General features: G+C 46.3%; 1 protein-coding gene across 11 annotated transcripts in view; it reads right to left on the bottom strand.

Moving 5' to 3' along the window:
* frmd4a (FERM domain containing 4A) overlaps nt 1-22688 on the bottom strand; it is a 702228-nt gene that overhangs the window by 136859 nt on the left and 542681 nt on the right. For 10 of the 11 annotated variants that reach the window (XM_048553974.1, XM_048553978.1, XM_048553975.2 and 7 more), the window contains 2 exons: nt 20231-20287; nt 13209-13231 (listed from right to left, as the gene is read on the bottom strand). In XM_048553974.1, coding sequence (XP_048409931.1) covers nt 13209-13231; nt 20231-20287 — 80 coding nt within the window. Of the gene's footprint in view, nt 1-13208; nt 13232-20230; nt 20288-20493; nt 20557-22688 lie in introns of those variants that run through there. The other variant, XM_048553981.2, reaches the window with a different exon arrangement.

The raw sequence follows: 22688 nt of genomic DNA, 5'->3' as shown, positions 1-22688 counted from the left end.
CACCTACACAGGCCCCAAACCCCACCTCTTCCTCCGGTACATTGATGACTGTATCGGCGCCGCCTCTTGCTCCCCAGAGGAGCTCGAACAGTTCATCCACTTCACCAACACCTTCCACCCCAACCTTCAGTTCACCTGGGCCATCTCCAGCACATCCCTCACCTTCCTGGACCTCTCAGTCTCCATCTCAGGCAACCAGCTTGTAACTGATGTCCATTTCAAGCCCACCGACTCCCACAGCTACCTAGAATACACCTCCTCCCACCCACCCTCCTGCAAAAACTCCATCCCCTATTCCCAATTCCTCCGCCTCCGCCGCATCTGCTCCCACGATAAGACATTCCACTCCCGCACATCCCAGATGTCCAAGTTCTTTAAGGACCGCAACTTCCCCCCCACGGTGATTGAGAACGCCCTTGACCGCGTCTCCCGCATTTCCCGCGACACATCCCTCACACCCCGCCCCCGCCACAACCGCCCCAAGAGGATCCCCCTCGTTCTCACACACCACCCTACCAACCTCCGGATACAACGCATTATCCTCCGACACTTCCGCCATTTACAATCCGACCCCACCACCCAAGACATTTTTCCATCCCCACCCCTGTCTGCTTTCCGGAGAGACCACTCTCTCCGTGACTCCCTTGTTCGCTCCACACTGCCCTCCAACCCCACCACACCCGGCACCTTCCCCTGCAACCGCAGGAAATGCTACACTTGTCCCCACACCTCCTCCCTCACCCCCATCCCAGGCCCCAAGATGACATTCCACATTAAGCAGAGGTTCACCTGCACATCTGCCAATGTGGTATACTGCATCCACTGTACCCGGTGCGGCTTTCTCTACATTGGGGAAACCAAGCGGAGGCTTGGGGACCGCTTTGCAGAACACCTCCGCTCAGTTCGCAACAAACAACTGCACCTCCCAGTCGCAAACCATTTCCACTCCCCCTCCCATTCTCTTGATGACATGTCCATCATGGGCCTCCTGCACTGCCACAATGATGCCACCCGAAGGTTGCAGGAACAGCAACTCATATTCCGCCTGGGAACCCTGCAGCCATATGGTATCAATGTGGACTTCACCAGTTTCAAAATCTCCCCTTCCCCCACTGCATCCCTAAACCAGCCCAGTTCATCCCCTCCCCCCACTGCACCACACAACCAGCCCAGCTCTTCCCCCCCACCCACTGCATCCCAAAACCAGTCCAACCTGTCTCTGCCTCCCTAACCGGTTCTTCCTCTCACCCATCCCTTCCTCCCACCCCCAGCCGCACCCCCAGCTACCTACTAACCTCATCCCACCTCCTTGACCTGTCCGTCTTCCCTGGACTGACCTATCCCCTCCCTACCTCCCCACCTACACCCTCTCCACCTATCTTCTTTGCTCTCCATCTTCGGTCCGCCTCCCCCTCTCTCCCTATTTATTCCAGTTCCCTCTTCCCATCCCCCTCTCTGATGAAGGGTCTAGGCCCGAAACGTCAGCTTTTGTGCTCCTGAGATGCTGCTTGGCCTGCTGTGTTCATCCAGCCTCACATTTTATCACCCCCAGACTAGCTCTCACAATTAAAGCAATTGACCAGAATTCAAATTCACTGGGCCAGGTGGGGAATTTAGATTCAGTTAACTAAACAAAAATGGAATAAAAAGCCATTGGCAGCTGTGGTGAGCAAAGGCCAGAAGTAAATTTCAACAGATACTCTTCATGCCTCCTCATGTCAAGGTAAAGTACTTCCATATCCATTTACTACACACTGTATACAAGCAATGAGCCCTATGGTGTTTCTGGGATCCTTAAGGGGGAGGGGGAGCAGCCCCAAGTTGTGGTCCACATTGGCACCAACGACATAGGTAGGAAGAGAGATGGGGATTTAAGGCAGAAATTCAGGGAGCAAGGATGGAAGCTGAGAGCTAGGACGAACAGAGTTGTTGTCTCTGGTTTGTTGTCCGTGCCACGTGCTAGTGAGGCGAGGAATTGGGAGAGAGAGGAGTTGAACACATGGCTACAGGGATGGTGCAAGAGGGAGTGTTTTGGATTCTTGGATAATTGGGGCTCTTTCCGGGGTAGGTGGGACCTCTACAAGCAGGATGGTCTTCACCTGAACCACAGGGGTACCGATATCCTGGGGGGGGGAATTTGCTAAGGCTATTCGGGTGAGTTTAAACTAATTCAGCAGGGGGATGGGAACCAAAATTGTAGTTCGAGTATAGAAAAGGTTGAGAGTAGGGTGGTCTGAAATCAAGTTTCAGGGAAGCAAGATGGCACCAGCAAGCAAGACGGTGGTTTGAAGTGTGTCTACTTCAATGCCAGGAGCATCCGGAATAAGGTGGGTGAACTTGCAGGATGGGTTAGTACCTGGGACTTCGATGTTGTGGCCATTTCAGAGACATGGATAGAGCAGGGACAGGAATGGTTGTTGCAGGTTCCGGGCTTTAGATGTTTCAGGTCACCCTGTTGGGAGTTTTCTATAGGCCTCCGAATAGTTCTAGAGATATAGAGGAAAGGATAGCAAAGATGATTCTCGATAGGAGTGAGAGAGACAGGGTAGTTGTCATGGGGACTTCAACTTTCCAAATATTGACTGGGAACACTATAGTTTGAGTACTATAGATGGGTCAGTTTTTGTCCAGTGTGTGCAGGAGGGCTTCCTGACACAGCATGTAGATAGGCCAACAAGGGACGAAGCCACATTAGATTTGGTACTTGGTAATGAGCCTAGCCAGGTGTTAGATTTGGAAGTAGGTGAGCACTTTGGTGATAGCTATCACAATTCTGTTATGTTTACTTTAGTGATGGAAAGGGATAGGTGTATACCACTGGGCAAGAGTTATAGCTGGGGAGAAAGGCAATTACGATGAGATTAGGCAAGATTTAGGGAGCATAGGATGGGGAAGGAAACTGCAGGGGATGGGCACATTAGAAATGTGGAGCTTATTCAAGGAAAAGCTCCTGTGTGTCCTAGATAAGTATGGATGTGAGTTTGCTCGCTGAGCTGGAAGGTACGTTTTCAGACGTTTCGTCACCATACTAGGTAACATCATCAGTGATCCTCCGACGAAGCACTGGTGTTATGTCCCGTTTTCTATTTATCTGTTTAGGTTTCCTTGGGTTGGTGATGTCATTTCCTGCATTGGTGATGTCATTTCCTGTTCTTTTTCTCAGGGGATGGTAGATTGGCTCCAAATCAATGTGTTTGTTGATGGAGTTCCAGTTGGAATGCCATGCTTCTGGGAATTCTCGTGCGTGTCTCTGTTTGGCTTGTCCTAGGATGGATGTGTTGTCCCAATCAAAGTGGTGTCCTTCCTCATCTGTATGTAAGGATACGAGTGATAGTGGATCATGTCGTTTTGTGGCTAGTTGATGTTCATGTATCCTGGTGGCTAGCTTTCTGCCAGTTTGTCCAATGTAGTGTTTGTCACAGTTCTTGCAAGGTATTTTGTAGATGACGTTCGTTTTATTTGTTGTCTGTACAGGGTCTTTTAAGCTCATTAGCTGCTGTTTTAGTGTGTTAATGGGTTTGTGGGCTACCCTGATGCCAAGAGGTCCGAGTAGTCTGGCAGTCATTTCGGAAATGTCTTTGATGTAGGGGAGAGTGGTGATGGTTTCTGAGTCCATTTTGTCCATCCTAGGACAAGCCAAACAGAGACATGCACGAGAATTCCTAGAAGCATGGCATTCCAACCGGAACTCTATCAACAAACACATTGATTTGGAGCCAATCTACCATCCCCTGAGAAAAAGAACAGGAAGTGACATCACCAACGCAGGAAATGACATCACCAACCCAAGGAAACCTAACCAGATAAATAGAAAGCGGGACATAACACCAGCGCTTCATCGGAGGCTCACTGATGATGTTACCTAGTATGGTGACGACACGTCTAAAAACGAACCTTCCAGCTCAGCGAGCAAACTCACATCCAGAACCTCAACCTGAGCTACAAATCTTCTCAAAACTTGCTAGATAAGTACGTACCTGTCAGGCAGGGAGGAAGCTGCAGAGTGCGGGAGCCGTGGTTTACGAAGGAGGTGGAATCTCTGGTCAAGAGGAAGAAGGCAGCTTATGTTAGGATGAGATGTGAAGGCTCAGTTAGGGCGCTTGAGGGCTACGAGGTAGCAGGGAAAGACCTAAAGAGAGAGCTCAGAAGAGCCAAGAGGAGACATGAGAAGTTGTTGGCGGAGAGGATCAGGGTAAACCCTATGGCTTTCTATAGGTATTTAAGGAATAAAAGAATGACGAAAGTAAGTTGTGTGTGGAGTCAGAGGAGATAGGGGAAGTACTAAATGAATATTTTCCAACAGTATTCACTCTAGAAAACGACAATGTTGTCGAGGAGAATACTGAGATACAGGCTACTAGACTAGGTGGGATTGAGGTTCACAAGGAAGAGGTATTAGAAATCCTTCAGAGGGTGAAGATGGATAAGTCCCCTGGGCCGGATGGGATTTATCCTAGGATCCTCTGGGAAGCCAGGGAGGAGAGTGCCGAGCCTTTGGCATTGATCCTTAACTCGTCGTTGTCTACAGGAATAGTGCTAAACGACTGGAAGATAGCGCATGTGGTTCCCCTGTTCAAGAAGGGGAGTAGAGAAAACCCTGGTAATTATAGACCAGTGAGCCTTACCTCAGTTGTTGGTAAAGTGTTGGAAAAGGTTATTAGGGATAGGATTTATAATATCTAGAAAAGAATAAATTGATTAGGGATAGTCAGCACGATTTTGTGAAGGGAAGGTCGTGCCTCACAAACCTTATTGAGTTCTTTGAGAAGGTGACCAAACAGGTAGATGAGAGTAAACCGGTTGATGCGGTGTACATGGATTTCAGCAAGGCGTTCGATAAGGTTCCCCACAGTAGGCTGTTGTACAAAATGCGGAGGAATGGAATTGTGGGAGATATAGCAGTTTGAATCGGAAATTGGCTTGCTGAAAGAAGACAGAGGGTGGTAGTTGATGGGAAATGTTCAGCCTGGAGACCAGTTACTAGTGGTGTACCACAAGGGTCGGTGTTGGGTCCACTGCTGTTTGTCATTTTTATAAATTAGAACAGAATATAACAGCACAGTACAGGCCTTCAGCCCTCGATGTTGTGCCGACCTGTCATACCGATCTCAAGCCCATCTAACCCACACTATTCCATGTACGTCCATATGCTTGTCCAATGACGACTTAAATGTACCTAAAGTTGGCGAATCTACTACCGTTGCAGGCAAAGCGTTCCATTCCCTTTCTACTCTCCGAGTAAAGAAACTACCTCTGACATCTGTCCTATATCTTTCAACCCTCAATTTAAAACTATGCACCCTCGTGCTCGCTGTCACCATCCTAGGAAAAAGGCTCTCCCTATCCACCCTACCTAACCCTCTGATTATTTTATATGTTTCAATTAAGTCACCTCTCAACCTTCTTCTCTCTAATGAAAACAGCCTCAAGCCCTCAGCCTTTCCTCGTAAGACCTTCCCTCCATACCAGGCAACATCCGAGTAAATCTCCTCTGCACCCTTTCCAAAGCTTCCACATCCTTCTTATAATGCGGTGACCAGAACTGTATGCAATACTCCAAGTGCAGCCAGAGTTTTGTACAGCTTCATCATAACCTCTTGGTTCCGGAACTCGATCCCTCTATTAAGAAAAGCTAAAACACTGTATGCCTTCTTAACAGCCCTGTCAACCTGGGTGGCAACTTTCAAGGATCTGTGTACATGGACACCGAGATCTCTCTGCTCATCTACACTACTAAGAATCTTACCATTAGCCCAGTGTCAATGACCTGGATTGGGGCGTAGAAGGATGGGTTAATAAATTTGCAGACGACACGAAGGTCGGTGGAGTTGTGGATAGTGACGAAGGATGCTGTAGGTTGCAGAGAAACATAGATAAGCTGCAGAGCTGGGCTGAGAGGTGGCAAATGGAGTTTAATGCAGGCAAGTGTGAGGTGATGCACTTTGGTAGGAGTAACCGGAAGGCAAAGTACAGGGCTAGTGGTAAGATTCTTAGTAGTGTAGATGAGCAGAGAGATCTCGGTGTCCATGTACACAGATCCTTGAAAGTTGCCACCCAGGTTGATAGGGCCGTTAAGGCGGCACACAGTGTTTTAGCTTTTATTAATAGAGGGATCGAGTTCCGGAACCAAGAGGTTATGCTGCAGCTGTTCAAAACTCTGGTGAGGCTGCACTTGGAGTACTGTGTACAATTCTGGTCACCGCATTATAAGAAGCATGTGGAAGATTTGTAAAGGTAGCAGAGGAGATTTACTCGGATGTTGCCTGGTATGGAGGGAAGGTCTTACGAGGAAAGGCTGAGGGACTTGAGGCTATTTTCATTAGAGAGAAGAAGGTTGAGAGATGACTTAATTGAAACATATAAAATAATCAGAGGGTTAGGTAGTGTGGATAGGGAGAGCCTTTTTCCTAGGATGAAGACGGCGAGCACGAGGGGGCATAGTTTTAAATTGAGGGTTGAAAGATATAGGACAGATGTCAGAGGTAGTTTCTTTACTCAGAGAGTAGGAAGGGAATGGAACACTTTCCCTGCAACGGTAGTAGATTCGCCAACTTTAGGTACGTTTAAGTCATCATTGGATAAGCATATGGACGTACATGGAATAGTGTAGGTTAGATGGGCTTGAGATCGGTATGACAGGTTGGCACAACATCGGGGGCCAAAGGGCCTGTACTGTGCTATAATGTTCTATGGTAGCAGTTTAAAAAATCTTCATTTATAACTTCCATTTTGTTAAATGAACCTACTTTCTATGACACAGCAATAGGAGTGCCAATCATCCAGACTCATTTAACACTTCAATATCTGAAACCACTGAACCTTGTGTAAATGAGCGCTGTGAAATTGCTAATGTAACCAGACTCATTGGTCAAGCTGGGGCTCAGCAGTATCAATAACCTGACTGATGTCTGGGTTCCCAGCTGAGAATACATCATGAGAGCTTTCTTACAGACTTCCAAAAGATACAAAGAAAGGTTGCATTTGCTTTTTGCATCATTGAGTCACTTTCAGCAGAGGAGGACTTTCAGCTCATTGAGCCAATGATATCTCTGGGCCAATCAAGGTGTTCAGTTGCACTCCCCCGCTCTATCATCACCGTCAAATTTATCTTCCTCAAATGCCTACATAAAACTTTATTGGAAATCATTCAACATCTCACTTTCACCACCCTTAAAGGCTGATGGTTCCAGGACATCATCATTTGCTAAAAGACAACATTCTTCTTCACGTTCCCCCTGTATCTCTTGCTCAAGCCTCAAATTTATCAGTTAATGGGAATGGTTTTTCCTTGTTTACTTATTCTAAAACAATCACAGTCTTGCACACCTCTAAGAAATCTCCCGTCAATCTTCTTTGCTCTGAGGAGAAAAACTTTAGTTTCTCCAGGCTAACCTTGGAGCTAAATGTCCTCATCTCCCCAAGTCTCCCATGCATTCTCACAATGACCTTCTACATCCTTCCGAAAGTATGGTGGCCCAACCCGGACACAGCAGTCTGATTGAGGCTGAACACGACACTTATAAAGGTTCAGCATAACTTTTCAACGTTTATGAAGCCTGAGCTCCCTGATCTAGGCTACTGCAACTCCAGGTCCTTCATACCTCACACCATTGTCTTGAATTAGGCCATTAAGTCCGTGTTGCTTCTCTCTTTCCCTTCCACTGATGTGCATCACCTCAAACTTCTTCTGATTAAATTCCAACCCCCAGTGCTGCCAGCTTAACTATATCTTGTTACAGTTGATTGACATCATCCTCAGTATGACCTTCAATTTGGTATCATTGAGAGGTTTTGAAATTTTTATTCGAAATCTAATATTCAACTCATTTAAACGTATGCCAAGAAAAGGACACTGATCCCATCACTGACCCTGGGTCATCCTCACCATCTAGTCCGTAAAAGATCTGTTGACCACTAGAATGATTCCAGAGTTCAGAGGTGTGTCTAATGAGGAAGGATTGAGCAGTTTTTTTTCCTTTGCTGTCTGGAGTTTAGATGAATGAGAGGAGACTTAATCAAGGTTTATCAGATGCTAAAGGGACTGACAAAGTAGACATAGAAAGGATGTTTCTGCATGTGGGGCAATCTAAAAAGAGAAGTCATAGTTTTAGGATAAGTGACAGCAGATTTAAAACAGGGATGAGGAGGAAGCATTTCTTCTAAAGGGTCACGAATCTGTGGAATTCACTACCCTATAGTGCAGTGGATGCTGGGACACGAAGTAAATTTTAGAAGGGTATAGACAGATTTCTAATCAGTAACAGGTTACAGAGTTAGGAGAGTGGGCAGAGAAGTGGAGTTGTGGCCAAGATGAGATCAGACATGATAGTATTGAATGGCAGGGCAGGCTGAACGGCCTCCTCCTGCTCCGAGGTTTCAATGGCCACAACTCACTGTTTTCTGTCCTCAAGCCAATTTTTCAGCTGAACTCCTCCTAATCATGAGTTTCAGTGTTGTCAATCAGCCTTTTGTGTGATACTTTGTCAAGTGATAGTTTCCTTAGTCTGAGAAAACACAAGGAAGCAAAGTACACATTTCTATGTGGCACGAACAGCTAATGACAATAGAATGAAGGGACACAGGACATGCCTGCATCTTAAACTCTAACAAATGGAGACAACTTTCTCACAGAAGGAGACCATTCGGCCCATCGTGTATGCACTGATTCGATTATCCAATCTCCTGCCTTTTCTCCATATTGCTGCTGACTGTTAATCTCTAAATAACCATCCAATACCCTCTTGAATACTTCAAATGAACTTCCCCCACCACATTTCCAGGCAGTATATTCCACACCCTCACTGCGACAAAGTTGGAAATCACACAACACCAAGCTACATTCCAACAGGGTAATAAAATGTGAGGCTGGATGAACACAGCAGGCCAAGCAGCATCCCAGGAGCACAAAAGCTGACGTTTCGGGCCTAGACCCTTCATCAGAGAGGGGGATAGGGGGAGGGAACTGGAATAAATAGGGAGAGAGGGGGAGGCGGACCGAAGATGGAGAGCAAAGAAGCAATGGGAGAGAGATTCCCTGAGGTTGGTCCGGAGGGAGGAGGGTAACTTCTTCAGGTTAGGCATCCCTGGAAGAGGCTTCGCAGTGAGGTTAAAATAGTATCAGAGATAATGGGAACTGCAGATGCTGGAGACTCCAAGATAATAAAATGTGAGGCTGGATGAACACAGCAGGCCAAGCAGCATCCCAGGAGCACAAAAGCTGACGTTTCGGGCCTAGACCCTTCATCAGAGAGGGGGATAGGGGGAGGGAACTGGAATAAATAGGGAGAGAGGGGGAGGCGGACCGAAGATGGAGAGCAAAGAAGCAATGGGAGAGAGATTCCCTGAGGTTGGTCCGGAGGGAGGAGGGTAACTTCTTCAGGTTAGGCATCCCTGGAAGAGGCTTCGCAGTGAGGTTAAAATAGTATCAGAGATAATGGGAACTGCAGATGCTGGAGACTCCAAGATAATAAAATGTGAGGCTGGATGAACACAGCAGGCCAAGCAGCATCCCAGGAGCACAAAAGCTGACGTTTCGGGCCTAGACCCTTCATCAGAGAGGGGGATAGGGGGAGGGAACTGGAATAAATAGGGAGAGAGGGGGAGGCGGACCGAAGATGGAGAGCAAAGAAGCAATGGGAGAGAGATTCCCTGAGGTTGGTCCGGAGGGAGGAGGGTAACTTCTTCAGGTTAGGCATCCCTGGAAGAGGCTTCGCAGTGAGGTTAAAATAGTATCAGAGATAATGGGAACTGCAGATGCTGGAGACTCCAAGATAATAAAATGTGAGGCTGGATGAACACAGCAGGCCAAGCAGCATCCCAGGAGCACAAAAGCTGACGTTTCGGGCCTAGACCCTTCATCAGAGAGGGGGATAGGGGGAGGGAACTGGAATAAATAGGGAGAGAGGGGGAGGCGGACCGAAGATGGAGAGCAAAGAAGCAATGGGAGAGAGATTCCCTGAGGTTGGTCCGGAGGGAGGAGGGTAACTTCTTCAGGTTAGGCATCCCTGGAAGAGGCTTCGCAGTGAGGTTAAAATAGTATCAGAGATAATGGGAACTGCAGATGCTGGAGACTCCAAGATAATAAAATGTGAGGCTGGATGAACACAGCAGGCCAAGCAGCATCCCAGGAGCACAAAAGCTGACGTTTCGGGCCTAGACCCTTCATCAGAGAGGGGGATAGGGGGAGGGAACTGGAATAAATAGGGAGAGAGGGGGAGGCGGACCGAAGATGGAGAGCAAAGAAGCAATGGGAGAGAGATTCCCTGAGGTTGGTCCGGAGGGAGGAGGGTAACTTCTTCAGGTTAGGCATCCCTGGAAGAGGCTTCGCAGTGAGGTTAAAATAGTATCAGAGATAATGGGAACTGCAGATGCTGGAGACTCCAAGATAATAAAATGTGAGGCTGGATGAACATGCCTACCCTGAAGAAGTTACCCTCCTCCCTCCGGACCAACCTCAGGGAATCTCTCTCCCATTGCTTCTTTGCTCTCCATCTTCGGTCCGCCTCCCCCTCTCTCCCTATTTATTCCAGTTCCCTCCCCCTATCCCCCTCTCTGATGAAGGGTCTAGGCCCGAAACGTCAGCTTTTGTGCTCCTGGGATGCTGCTTGGCCTGCTGTGTTCATCCAGCCTCACATTTTATTATCTTGGAGTCTCCAGCATCTGCAGTTCCCATTATCTCTGATACTATTTTAACCTCACTGCGAAGCCTCTTCCAGGGATGCCTAACCTGAAGAAGTTACCCTCCTCCCTCCGGACCAACCTCAGGGAATCTCTCTCCCATTGCTTCTTTGCTCTCCATCTTCGGTCCGCCTCCCCCTCTCTCCCTATTTATTCCAGTTCCCTCCCCCTATCCCCCTCTCTGATGAAGGGTCTAGGCCCGAAACGTCAGCTTTTGTGCTCCTGGGATGCTGCTTGGCCTGCTGTGTTCATCCAGCCTCACATTTTATTATCTTGGAGTCTCCAGCATCTGCAGTTCCCATTATCTCTGATACTATTTTAACCTCACTGCGAAGCCTCTTCCAGGGATGCCTAACCTGAAGAAGTTACCCTCCTCCCTCCGGACCAACCTCAGGGAATCTCTCTCCCATTGCTTCTTTGCTCTCCATCTTCGGTCCGCCTCCCCCTCTCTCCCTATTTATTCCAGTTCCCTCCCCCTATCCCCCTCTCTGATGAAGGGTCTAGGCCCGAAACGTCAGCTTTTGTGCTCCTGGGATGCTGCTTGGCCTGCTGTGTTCATCCAGCCTCACATTTTATTATCTTGGAGTCTCCAGCATCTGCAGTTCCCATTATCTCTGATACTATTTTAACCTCACTGCGAAGCCTCTTCCAGGGATGCCTAACCTGAAGAAGTTACCCTCCTCCCTCCGGACCAACCTCAGGGAATCTCTCTCCCATTGCTTCTTTGCTCTCCATCTTCGGTCCGCCTCCCCCTCTCTCCCTATTTATTCCAGTTCCCTCCCCCTATCCCCCTCTCTGATGAAGGGTCTAGGCCCGAAACGTCAGCTTTTGTGCTCCTGGGATGCTGCTTGGCCTGCTGTGTTCATCCAGCCTCACATTTTATTATCTTGGAGTCTCCAGCATCTGCAGTTCCCATTATCTCTGATACTATTTTAACCTCACTGCGAAGCCTCTTCCAGGGATGCCTACCCTGAAGAAGTTACCCTCCTCCCTCCGGACCAACCTCAGGGAATCTCTCTCCCATTGCTTCTTTGCTCTCCATCTTCGGTCCGCCTCCCCCTCTCTCCCTATTTATTCCAGTTCCCTCCCCCTATCCCCCTCTCTGATGAAGGGTCTAGGCCCGAAACGTCAGCTTTTGTGCTCCTGGGATGCTGCTTGGCCTGCTGTGTTCATCCAGCCTCACATTTTATTATCTTGGAGTCTCCAGCATCTGCAGTTCCCATTATCTCTGATACTATTTTAACCTCACTGCGAAGCCTCTTCCAGGGATGCCTAACCTGAAGAAGTTACCCTCCTCCCTCCGGACCAACCTCAGGGAATCTCTCTCCCATTGCTTCTTTGCTCTCCATCTTCGGTCCGCCTCCCCCTCTCTCCCTATTTATTCCAGTTCCCTCCCCCTATCCCCCTCTCTGATGAAGGGTCTAGGCCCGAAACGTCAGCTTTTGTGCTCCTGGGATGCTGCTTGGCCTGCTGTGTTCATCCAGCCTCACATTTTATTATCTTGGAGTCTCCAGCATCTGCAGTTCCCATTATCTCTGATACATTCCAACAGGTTTATTTAAAATCACAAGCTTTTGGAGAGCTGCTCCTTTCTCAGGTGAAGTCCACTGTGATGAAGTTTTTCTCATATCGCCCTTGCTTGTTTTGCACACTACTTCAAATCTATGTCCTCTCATTCTCTTTACTTTTACGAAGGGGAGCAGCTGCTCCTTATCTAATCTGTCTAGCCCACTCATGACTTTCAAAGTGTCTTTCAGTTCTTCTATAAAGTAAAATCCTGCAAATGCTGGAAATCTGAAACAAACAAGGAAAACACTGGAGAAACTCAGCATTCGTGGAGACACAAACAGAGTTAACATTTCTGGTCCAGTACAACTAGTTCTCTAACATTTTCTGTGTTTGACTCTTCTCTCAGAAGAACAGTTCCAACTTCATCAAAATAAAAAGCAAAAGAACTGTAGACGCTGTAAATAAGGAACAAAATTCATGAGGAAGGGTCACCAAGCCTGAAACGTTAACTCTGTTTTCTCCTTCACAGATGCTGCCAGACCTGCTGAGCTTTTCCAGAAACTTTGGTTTTGTTCCAATTTCTTCAATCTATCTACCAGAAGTTGCTGAATTTCCACACTCAGCATTAACAGAAAACAACACAGCATAAATACTCTCACAACAGGCTGCATAAACATATGAGAGGGGAAAGGTTTAGAAGGTACCTAAGGGGCAATGTTTTCATGCAGAGGGTGGTTTGTGTATGGAATGAGCTGCTGGAGGCAATGCTGGAGGCTGGTACAGTTACATTTAAAAGGCATCTGGATGGGTACATGAATAGGAAGGGTTTAGAGAGATAGGGAAAAAATGCTGTCAAATGGGACTATGTCACATTGGGATGTACGGCTGGCATCGACGAGTTGGGCCAAAGGGTCTGTTTCCATGCTGTATGACTTTATGACTCTATGGGTCGGTTGAAGTCAGATGACTGAGTAGCACTCAGATTAGCAAACAGTCACAGTTAAATCCTTGTTCAGGCTTACCTTGAGTAATCCCCTTTCGCTTCCTGCAGGAATGAAGAGAAGACACTGTCTATTAATTGTATTTTATTAACACGCAAACTTTCCCGCAATATCACAACAGTCCCACTGCTAACCCTTTTGTCAGTTTTGGGTTTCTCATGGAGTTTGCTCAACGCTGTTGACCAAACTCCATGCACGCAGTGATCTGATATTTACACAGGGTGTTCCCTTCTAAGTAAGAGCTGACGACAAGCCAGGCCATCTGGTGACGCTCTGCTGTTAATGCTCTGGTCAATGTGGGGTCATGACTTTGACCATCACAAACACTAAACACTGACACCTTCCTTACTTAACTGATACATGCATTGGAACAAAATTCACAAAGTTTACTTGAAGGATGCATATCAATAGCATTTGTGTTTACAATGACTGAACACTGTGACGGGTGCTGCTTCACTGCAGTGGCTTTGAATCAGTGGGGCTGCACGAGGTCTATGTTTGGTGATGATTTCCCAAGGGGGAGGGGCTGAAATTCCTGCCTCAGGTTGCAGTCTCTCGGCCAAAGCAGAAAGGTCCAGGCCACCCCATCCTGGCGGGGATCCAGATCTGGCTCTGCATTTCCCGAGACCAGCCTGTCCCAAAGAAGGAACCAGACCTATCAGAGTACAGAGCTGCCACAATGAGGGCATGCATCCCTGAAGAGGGCAGAGTGGGTGGGAGGTTGACCAAGTTGGTGAACATTTGTAGTTTGGGACCCCTCAGCAGGGACAAGCTTGGCCTGAATTGCACACCTTCTCCTCCCCCAGTCACACTAACCACGCTCCTACCTACCCACCTCCCAAATCAAAATCCACCCCCTCGCTGACCCCCAGAGACCACTCAAGACTCACTGTGTAGTCATTCCACCAGACTTCCCTCAAACACCCTCAGGTGAAGATCCCTCAGGTGAGGATTCCCTCATTATTGTGCAGAGGATGACAGAAGCTCTTAAATGACTACTGTCAGTGATTCAGTGGGGTTCTGGATGGACAGCTGACCTGGTACACCCTGTCCCCTACCCGTTCCTACAACAGCATTCATGCCTTCTGGCCATGTGATAGTGAGCACAACAACAACTATAAATCCTATAGTTATATAGCAGCTTTGGTTTGATTTATCATTGTCACATGTACTGAGGTACAGTGAAAAGTGTTGTTTTGCATGCTATACAGACAAACCATACTTTACATAAGTACATCACAGTAATAGAACAGAATGCAGAATATAGTGTTACAGCTACAGAGAAAACGCTAATATATGAGAGGTCCATACATGAGTCTGATAACAGCAGGGAAGAAGCTGTCCTTGAACCTGTTGGTACGTGTATTCAAATTGTTGTATCTTCTGCCTGACGGAGGAGGGTATAAGGTAGTATAACCGGGTTGGGAGGGGTATGTGATTATGTTGGCTGCTTTCCTGAGGCAGAGGAAAGTACAGACTGAGTCAATGAATGGAAGGCTGGACTGGGCTGTGTTCACCTCTCTCTGTAATTTTTTACGGTCGTAGGTACAGCAGATGCCACACTGAGCTGTGATGCATCAGATGCCATACTTTTTTTGGCAGTTGTTGTGAACACGCCAAATTTCCTGAGCCTTCTGAGGAAGCTTTAAAGTCATACATTCATGGGAATGTTCTGAATTGATATAAGGACCCTCGAGGACAGGTGAGCAGCAACTTGGCCAATGAGGTAGGTTTTAAGGAGCACTTTAAAGGAACAGGACATTTAAACTCAAGATGTTGCTTGGGGCCACATGTAAGTAAGTGGATACAGGGGGTGATGGAGGAATAGGAATTGATGGGAGCTAAGACACAAGTAGCAAAGTTTTAGATAACTTCAAACTGAACCAGGGTAGAATGCTGGGGGTCAGCCATGAGTATCATAGAGCCATACGCATAGAAACCGGCCCTTCTGTCCAATCAGTCCATGCCTAACATAATCCCAAACTAAACCAGTCCCACCTGCCTGCTCCGGGCCCATATCCCTGCAAACCTTTCCTATTCATATATCCATCCAAATGCCTTTTACATGTTGTAACTGTACCCACATCCACCACTTCCTCAGGAAGCTCATTCCACACACTAACCACCCTCTGTGTAAAAATTTGCCCCTTGTGTCTTTTTTAAATCTCTCTCCCCTCACTTTAAAAATTTGCCCCCTTGTCTTGAAATTCCCTAAATTAGGGATAAGATAACTACCATCAACTCTATCCATACCCCTCATTATTTTATAAACTTCTATCAGCTCACCTCTCAACCTCCTATACTCCAGTGACAGAAGTCCCAGCCGATTCTACCTTTCCTTATAAGTCAAACCTTTCATACCTGGCAACATCCTGGTAAATCTCTTCTGAACCTTCTCCAGCCTGATAATATCCTTCTTACAAGTGGGTGACCAGAACTGTGCACAGTATTCCAGAAGAGGCCTCACCAATGTCCTGTACAGCCTCAACACAATGTCCTAACTCCTATACTCAGAGGACTGAGCAATGCAGGCAAGCATGTCAAATGCCTTTTTAACCACCCTGTCTATATGTGACGCAAACTTCAAAGAATTATGTACCTGCACTCCTCGGGCCCTCTGTTCTACAACACCACCCAAGGCCTACAGTTAATTGTATGAGCCCCACCCCTGGTTGTTGTAGCAAAATATATACCTCACATCAATCCAGACTGAACTCTATCTGCCATTTGTCAGCTCATTGACCCATTTGATCAAGATCCCTTTGTAATCTTAGAAAGACTTCTTCACTGTCTACAATGCCACCAATTTTGGTGTCATCTGCAACTTGCTATGTCTTCTATATTCTCATCTAAATCATTTATATAAATGAAAAGGTATGGACGAGAGGTGTGCAGCAGATGGAGCTGAATCAGGGACAAATTCTCACCATCGCTAAGAGTACCTGCCTGCACATCTGGGAGCCTAGGGAATGGAGCTTGGAGCAGAAACTATAAGTAATGGCTCTAGTCTGTCCAACATTTAATTGGACTAAGTGTTTGCATAGACAGTCTGATCACGTAGCAACAGCAGAGGGATCAAAACCAGAAATCGCTGGAGAAACACATTTGGCCTGGCAGCACCAGAAACAAAGTCAACTCTCTAAAATGACCCTTGAGAAATTGAGTTTGATGGTTTTGAGGTAGAACTTGGTGCACAAGTGAAAATTAATGCCTGTTTTCACCAAAATAGGAAAAGCCAAATCCAAAATGTCTGACACTTACATTCAGGGGGAGGTTTTAAGATGTGATGGGGTGTGTGGCCAAGGGAGAAATGTTGTTTTGTGACTGCAAGCTTCCTCTGACACTTGCTCCTCTGCAGGGTCATGGGAAAAGGAGCTTTGGAAAACATTCTGCAGCAGTTAATCCCTTCCACACACCTAGTCAGCCTCCTACCTCCTTGTTTGTTGTGAAACACTCGTTCAATTTAATCGACTGCATGTTCTGCCTTCACCTCCAGCCAACACCATCCCAGGGATTAATCATTCCAGATTCTTTTGGCAGTGCTGTTTTAAAGAGTTTGTTCATTCTTTCGATCCCTGGTGAGCTTCTATTTCGGAGACTGTGTGGGCAGCTCACTGCAAAATTTCTGATTGTATCACAGGGTCATGACCAGAACAGAAAAACACTCCACCTCAAGTTTTACCGTAAGGAATGAGAGACTGTACTTGGCTAGCAGCTTTCCTACAGCCTGGGAAAAAGTTAGGACAAAGCTGCACGTGAAAACCATCAGCACTCACTGACTTCCACCAAGAGACTGTTTCATTTGATCTGGCAGAAACAATAAAACATTGCAGTCGATCTCCAGGCCTGACTTTAACTCCTTGTAGGACTCTATGGGGGTTTCGCAGTGCAGTGTCAGTCTGAGGACCATAATAACTGTAAACGTTGGGTCTTGTTAACAGAGGGACATGGCAGCACACTGCTAATATCACTGGATTTGTAATCCCGAGGTTCGCTCAAAACATTCAATCTCCCTGCTATAGGAAAGATGTTGTGAAATTTTAAAGAGTTTTGAAAAGATTTACGAGGATATTGCCAGAGTTGGAGGGTTTGAGCTTTAGGGAGAGGCTGAATAGGTTGGGGCTATTTTCCCCTGAGCTTCGGAGGCTGAGGGGGTGACCTAAATCATGAGGGACATGCACACGGGGAATAATCAAGGTCTTTTCCCCAGGGTAGGGGAAACCAGAGGGGATATGTTTAAGGTGAGAGGGGAACGATTTAAAAGGGGCACAAGCATCAACATTTTCATGCAGAGGGTGGTGTGTGTATGGAACGAGCTGCCAGAGGAAGTGGTGGAAGCTGGTACAATGACAACATTTAAAATGCATCTGGATGGTATATGAACAGGAAGGGTTTACAGGGATATGGGCCAAATGCTGGCAAATAGGACAGCATGGCTAAAGTGGACCGAAAGGTCTGTTTCCATGCTGTACATCTCTTTGACTCCATGTGGCAGCTGGTGGAATTTAAATTCAATATGTGAAACTTAGAACCAGCTGCAAAACTATCACCTTGAACAAAAGCCTAATGCTGTGGGCACTGGAAATCTGTTGCAAACAGAAACTGCTGGAGAAACTCAGCATGTCTGGCAGCATCTGCGCAGACAGAAACAGAGTTAATGTTTCGAGACTTCAGCCCAGTTCTGGTTCTCTCTCCGCAGATGCTGCCAGACCTTTTGAGGCTTTCCAGCATTCTGTGTTTTTTTTAATGAAACTGTTTGCTGTCCTTATCCAGTCTGGCCTACATATGACTCCTTGGCTCTTAGCTGCCCTCTGAAATGCCCCTCAGTTCAAAGACAATTAGGAGTGGGCAGTAAGTGGGGCCTGCACCCCTTGTAAGAAGAAACTGACATGGCACCAGGTGAAGGGGTTAGGTGTGACCCTCACGTACTCTGACCTGCCCATGGGCACTTTACAGGAGGGGAAGAGGGGCAATGCTAAAGACAGAATGACATGGGGGGAGTGGGGAAAGTCTATACCTTCCTTGCGGGATTTGGGGACCTCCTATTGGTCCCCACTGCAGGCAAACCAGTAACAATCCAGTATCAATCTAGTTACATCTTGCAAGTGAATGTGCTAGTCATGCTGGAGCTCCATTTGCGAAAGATACCACACAAGTCAGACCAGGTTGCGTCATTTGCCAGTTTCACTGACTATTCCTCACCAAACACAGGGAAGTGCCCCTTGCAATGTAAGTTCAAATGGCAGCTATGCCCAGTCTACACTGCCTGACCTGGAAGTAAAACTGAGCTGTGGACCTGGGTTCCACCAGGCATCAAGCTGTTTACTAAACAAAGGGTGTGGCAGCTCTGGGTGGGCAGTTTAGTCAACAATCCAGTAAAAGGTGGCAACCACCAGATCTGAGTGGGTGACAGTCCCCTTTCAGCATTTACCTGCGAACGCTGTCTGGTTTCTGCTGGGTAGCAGAGCCATCTCTGAGACCACTGCTGAGTGTGTCACTGACTCTGGGAGGGCATTTGTACAAACCTCAGCATCTGAGCCAGCTGTGGCCATTGTGTGAGTGAATCTGCGTTGAATTAGGCACAAAAAGAAACTGATCAATGTAGGGCCTGGGCAGGCTTCAAAGATAAAGTTACAGGCTTTTATAGTCGTCATTGTGTTCAATTCAACAACAACTTGTATTTATGTAGTGCCTTAAAGGCTCAAAACAGACCAAGTTCTGCACAGCAGCCTTTTCAAGCAAAAGATGACAAAAGGGTTGATCGAAGAAGGATTTTTGAGGACAGAGAACAAGGTATAGCAAGGCCACGAGGTTCAATGAGGATATTCCCTGAGCTTACAGATCAGGGAGATGAAGGCATGGAGGCTGATGGTGCAGTGATTAAGGTTGGAACGTACAAACAACATGAATATTACTTTACTCTTTCATGGGGTGAGGGCATTGCAGGCTAAGGCTGGCATTTGTTGCCCATCTCTAAGTGCCCTAGAACTGAGTCCTGCTGGGGCCCTTCTAGAGTACAGTTAAGAGTCAGCCACAATGCTGTGAGTCTGAAGTCATATGAATCAATGTAAAGTGTGACCAAACAGCAGAATGCATCGTGAAATTCTCACGTACACAGGACCTGCAGCAACCTTTCACAGAAAGAAATGTTCATCTCCCAGCAACAGGTAGGAGAAATGGAAGGCTGCCCACACAGTTTTAAAAGTTATTTAAGAAGTATGTTGCTTGGAGTTTATGTCAAGAGAATAACCTTCAGTCTTTAAATCTCAGTAGGTACCTTAATGTATCTGCTTGTTAAACAAGTAAAGCCATAAATTAAAAGGTACGCTTATGGACCGAGCCTGTTAATTCTGATGAGTCGCTAATGGCAGTAAATTAAAGTTTGAGTGCTCAATTTCTTATTGTCCCAACTTATTTCATGAGCCAAATAATTTCATTTTTTGGTTTGCAATTAAATTGTTCCAATTACACTGACGTAGAACTTAATCTCTTCTAACAGATTATCCATTATACTCCCCATATCAGCAGGACAAGAGAATGTGTTGTCCTCACTGGATAATAGCAATTCCAGAACAAATACTTTCTGGCTGGGTCCAAAAGCCTGCTGTAATTAATTTCCATGGATTGACGATGAGATTGGGAGCAGGTAATATTTGCTGAGATTTCCCATGGCTGCCTTAATCAGAATTTTAGTAAAAGCAAGAACTGGTTCTGCAAAGTTTAGCTTGTGTTTTGTTCGCTAGGTCAAATGAACAAAAGCAAAACAGGCAAGAAAAGGTGGGTAAAAATCAGAACTGTGCAACGTAAGTTCAATGCTGAGGTGGAATTGTGAATGTTGACCATTCTATAAACCTTCCACAGTTAGTTTAGGTGTTCAGTGTAAACACTTTTCCTACGTAAACTGCTGATTTTGACAATCCCCAATAACTTCAGCATGAGGGCTATTATGATTCATCGTTTTTTTCAATAAATCTCACCTCAGAACACACTGTAAATATTGTTCGTTCGGTACACACAAAGACTAACAACTTTAACATTCTTACCTGCAGTATGTATGCAGCCAATTCAAAAATAGCCTCGGTGTCAACTTCAATCAGTTCCTGTGAGAGAAATTAACGAGCAAAGTTAACACTGAAGGAGTGACATGAAAAGACCAGCTTCCTTGTTGCACTTGCTGCTCAGTGGAGCAAGTTTCACAAAGCCCCCCTCTTTCACAACCCGTCTTACGCTTCAAAGAAGCTTTTCATTCAGAGCTCAGCTACGAAAACCGATAGCGGTGCAACAGTTGGGCTGAGCGAAACTCTACCTTCCTCTCAGAGGGGACTCTGTTGCACCCAGACAATCTGTACAAAATCTGAGCAGGGGAAAATAAACAACTCCCGGATTATACTACCTCACAGGCTTATCTGGCAAACTTTTCCAGCTAATGATGTGGGGCCACTGCGGGGCCAAGCCCTCTCGTACTAGACAGAGCTCTGCACGTGGAATAGTCCCTGGACAAAAGGGCAGGCAAGCAATTCAAGAGCACTCATGCGTGAATGCTGAACAAGTTGCTGGAAATGGGAACCAAGACTCGTTTCATAAGCCCCTCAGCAGCATCACTTGCACCAGAAGAGTTTAGGGACAGTTTTCCTACCAGCAAATCTCTTGACTTCCCTCTCAATTGTTTTGTATTTGTGGCTAGTTAACTTCCCACCCAGTGGCCCAGTGTTCTCAGGTGAAGCAAGATTCATAACGTCTGACCAAGTAGAGTTATTCACCTTGTACTGACCTCATCAACCCCAGCACTGGCCCCTGCTGTTATCGCAAACCAACATATAAAAGGACAAGGCAAGTGATTGTTCTTTCATGCCTCTCATTTAATTATTAGTCTCTCCGGCTTCTTTTTCCTTTTGAAACACAGAAGCTCAGCGCAGCAGAGTTCTGGACAGACAGAATAACCCTGGCTGGGTGACAGCTCTCTGCCACTCCATCTACTGATTCTGTGAAATATTGATCAGTCATAGTCTGTTGAATATTTGCATTTCTCATCTGTGATAATCATCAAAATGGTCAGTCGTCAAGGTGACGAGGGTTATCGAACATTCTGTGTTTGTGCTGAGCCGTTTAACATTACTAAATTCCTCATTTTGAGGGACACTGTACTTTGCGTCACAATATCTTCTACCGGTCTGTTCAAATCTGCACTTTCTGATTTGTGAAAGAGATGACGTTCTGGAAAATTACAGTCATACAGTTTTTACAGCATGGAAAAACGTCCCTTAGCTCACTGTGCTCTCACACCATCTATCTATTCTTATCTCATTTTCCAGCACTTGCACTGTAGCCTTATATGTCATGGTGTTTCATGTGTTCATCTAAATTGCTCTGGAATGATGTGAGAATTTATGCCTCTACTATTCTTGTAGGCAGTGAATTCTTCACTGCCACTACCCACTGGGTGAAAACCTTTTCCCCTTCAAATCTCCTGCCCTTTGCCTTAAAACTGTGCTCTCTGGGTATCAACATACACCCTCCCCCGCCCCCACTGATTTAGGGAAAAGGTTTCACCCTATTTATTCCTCTCACAACTTGGTACACCTCAAATAGAGTTTAACAGAGACCATGTAAATGTCTTCAGTGCGGTATGGTGTGACACAGAAGCAGCATGGACATTGAGAGTGTTTGTTTATAAAAGTATCTTAATGTTGGAAAATGTTCCCCAACTTGCTTTGTGAGAACTGTCGACACCTCGTTGAGAAATCATTCTCTTCACTGCATTCAGTGATACACAGCGGTACTGCTTTCTCCTGAATAAGTGATACATCTCTATAATGGCTTTTCCACACCAGCCATAAAGGATAAATCATGACTTTCAAATGCCTGGCTTTCTCCTACAGGGAACCACTGTTGACGCTGCCACTGAGTTACTCAATGAGGGGGGGGTCTGACTCAAAGCTGCAGATACTTGGTCCATCTCATGGTGAGCTCATCCAGGGCAGTACATTCGGAGAGTTAACAGAGAGGCTGTGTGCTCTCAGTATTGTTTACTGGCAGTTACAAGGGGAAGTAGACTGTAACAACATTGTTCCACACAGTGATCCCTCTTCCTGTCCCATGAGACATCATAAGCACCTATATTTGCAATAACGGCAGATGCACAAACCCACAGACTGAAACCTGTAACTTACTGGCCCAGAGAACTGCTCATAACTCAGTACAAACAAGTGGTCTTACAAATTGCAACAACTGCCTCACAGAGTTAAATTAAAATCCATTCCGTCTTATCAAGCCAACATTCCAAAATACTGCATTGGCTTGAAATGGACACACGCTACACCAATTTGCCCAAATCAAACTGTGTGAATGAGACAGTCTCTCAGCTATTTGGTTATTAACACACAACAAAAGCAGAATATAAAGTTTAAAAAGTTCCTAAGCACTCTACTGGACTGTGAGTGAATTATTGAAACCTCATTTTCAATTGTTTAACAATCAGCAGGGAGCTGAGAGGATTGTTGG

The sequence above is a fragment of the Stegostoma tigrinum genome, chromosome 25, assembly GCF_030684315.1.
Source record: "Stegostoma tigrinum isolate sSteTig4 chromosome 25, sSteTig4.hap1, whole genome shotgun sequence".
NCBI lineage: Eukaryota > Metazoa > Chordata > Chondrichthyes > Orectolobiformes > Stegostomatidae > Stegostoma > Stegostoma tigrinum.
This window is presented reverse-complemented; position numbering and strand designations above follow the sequence as displayed.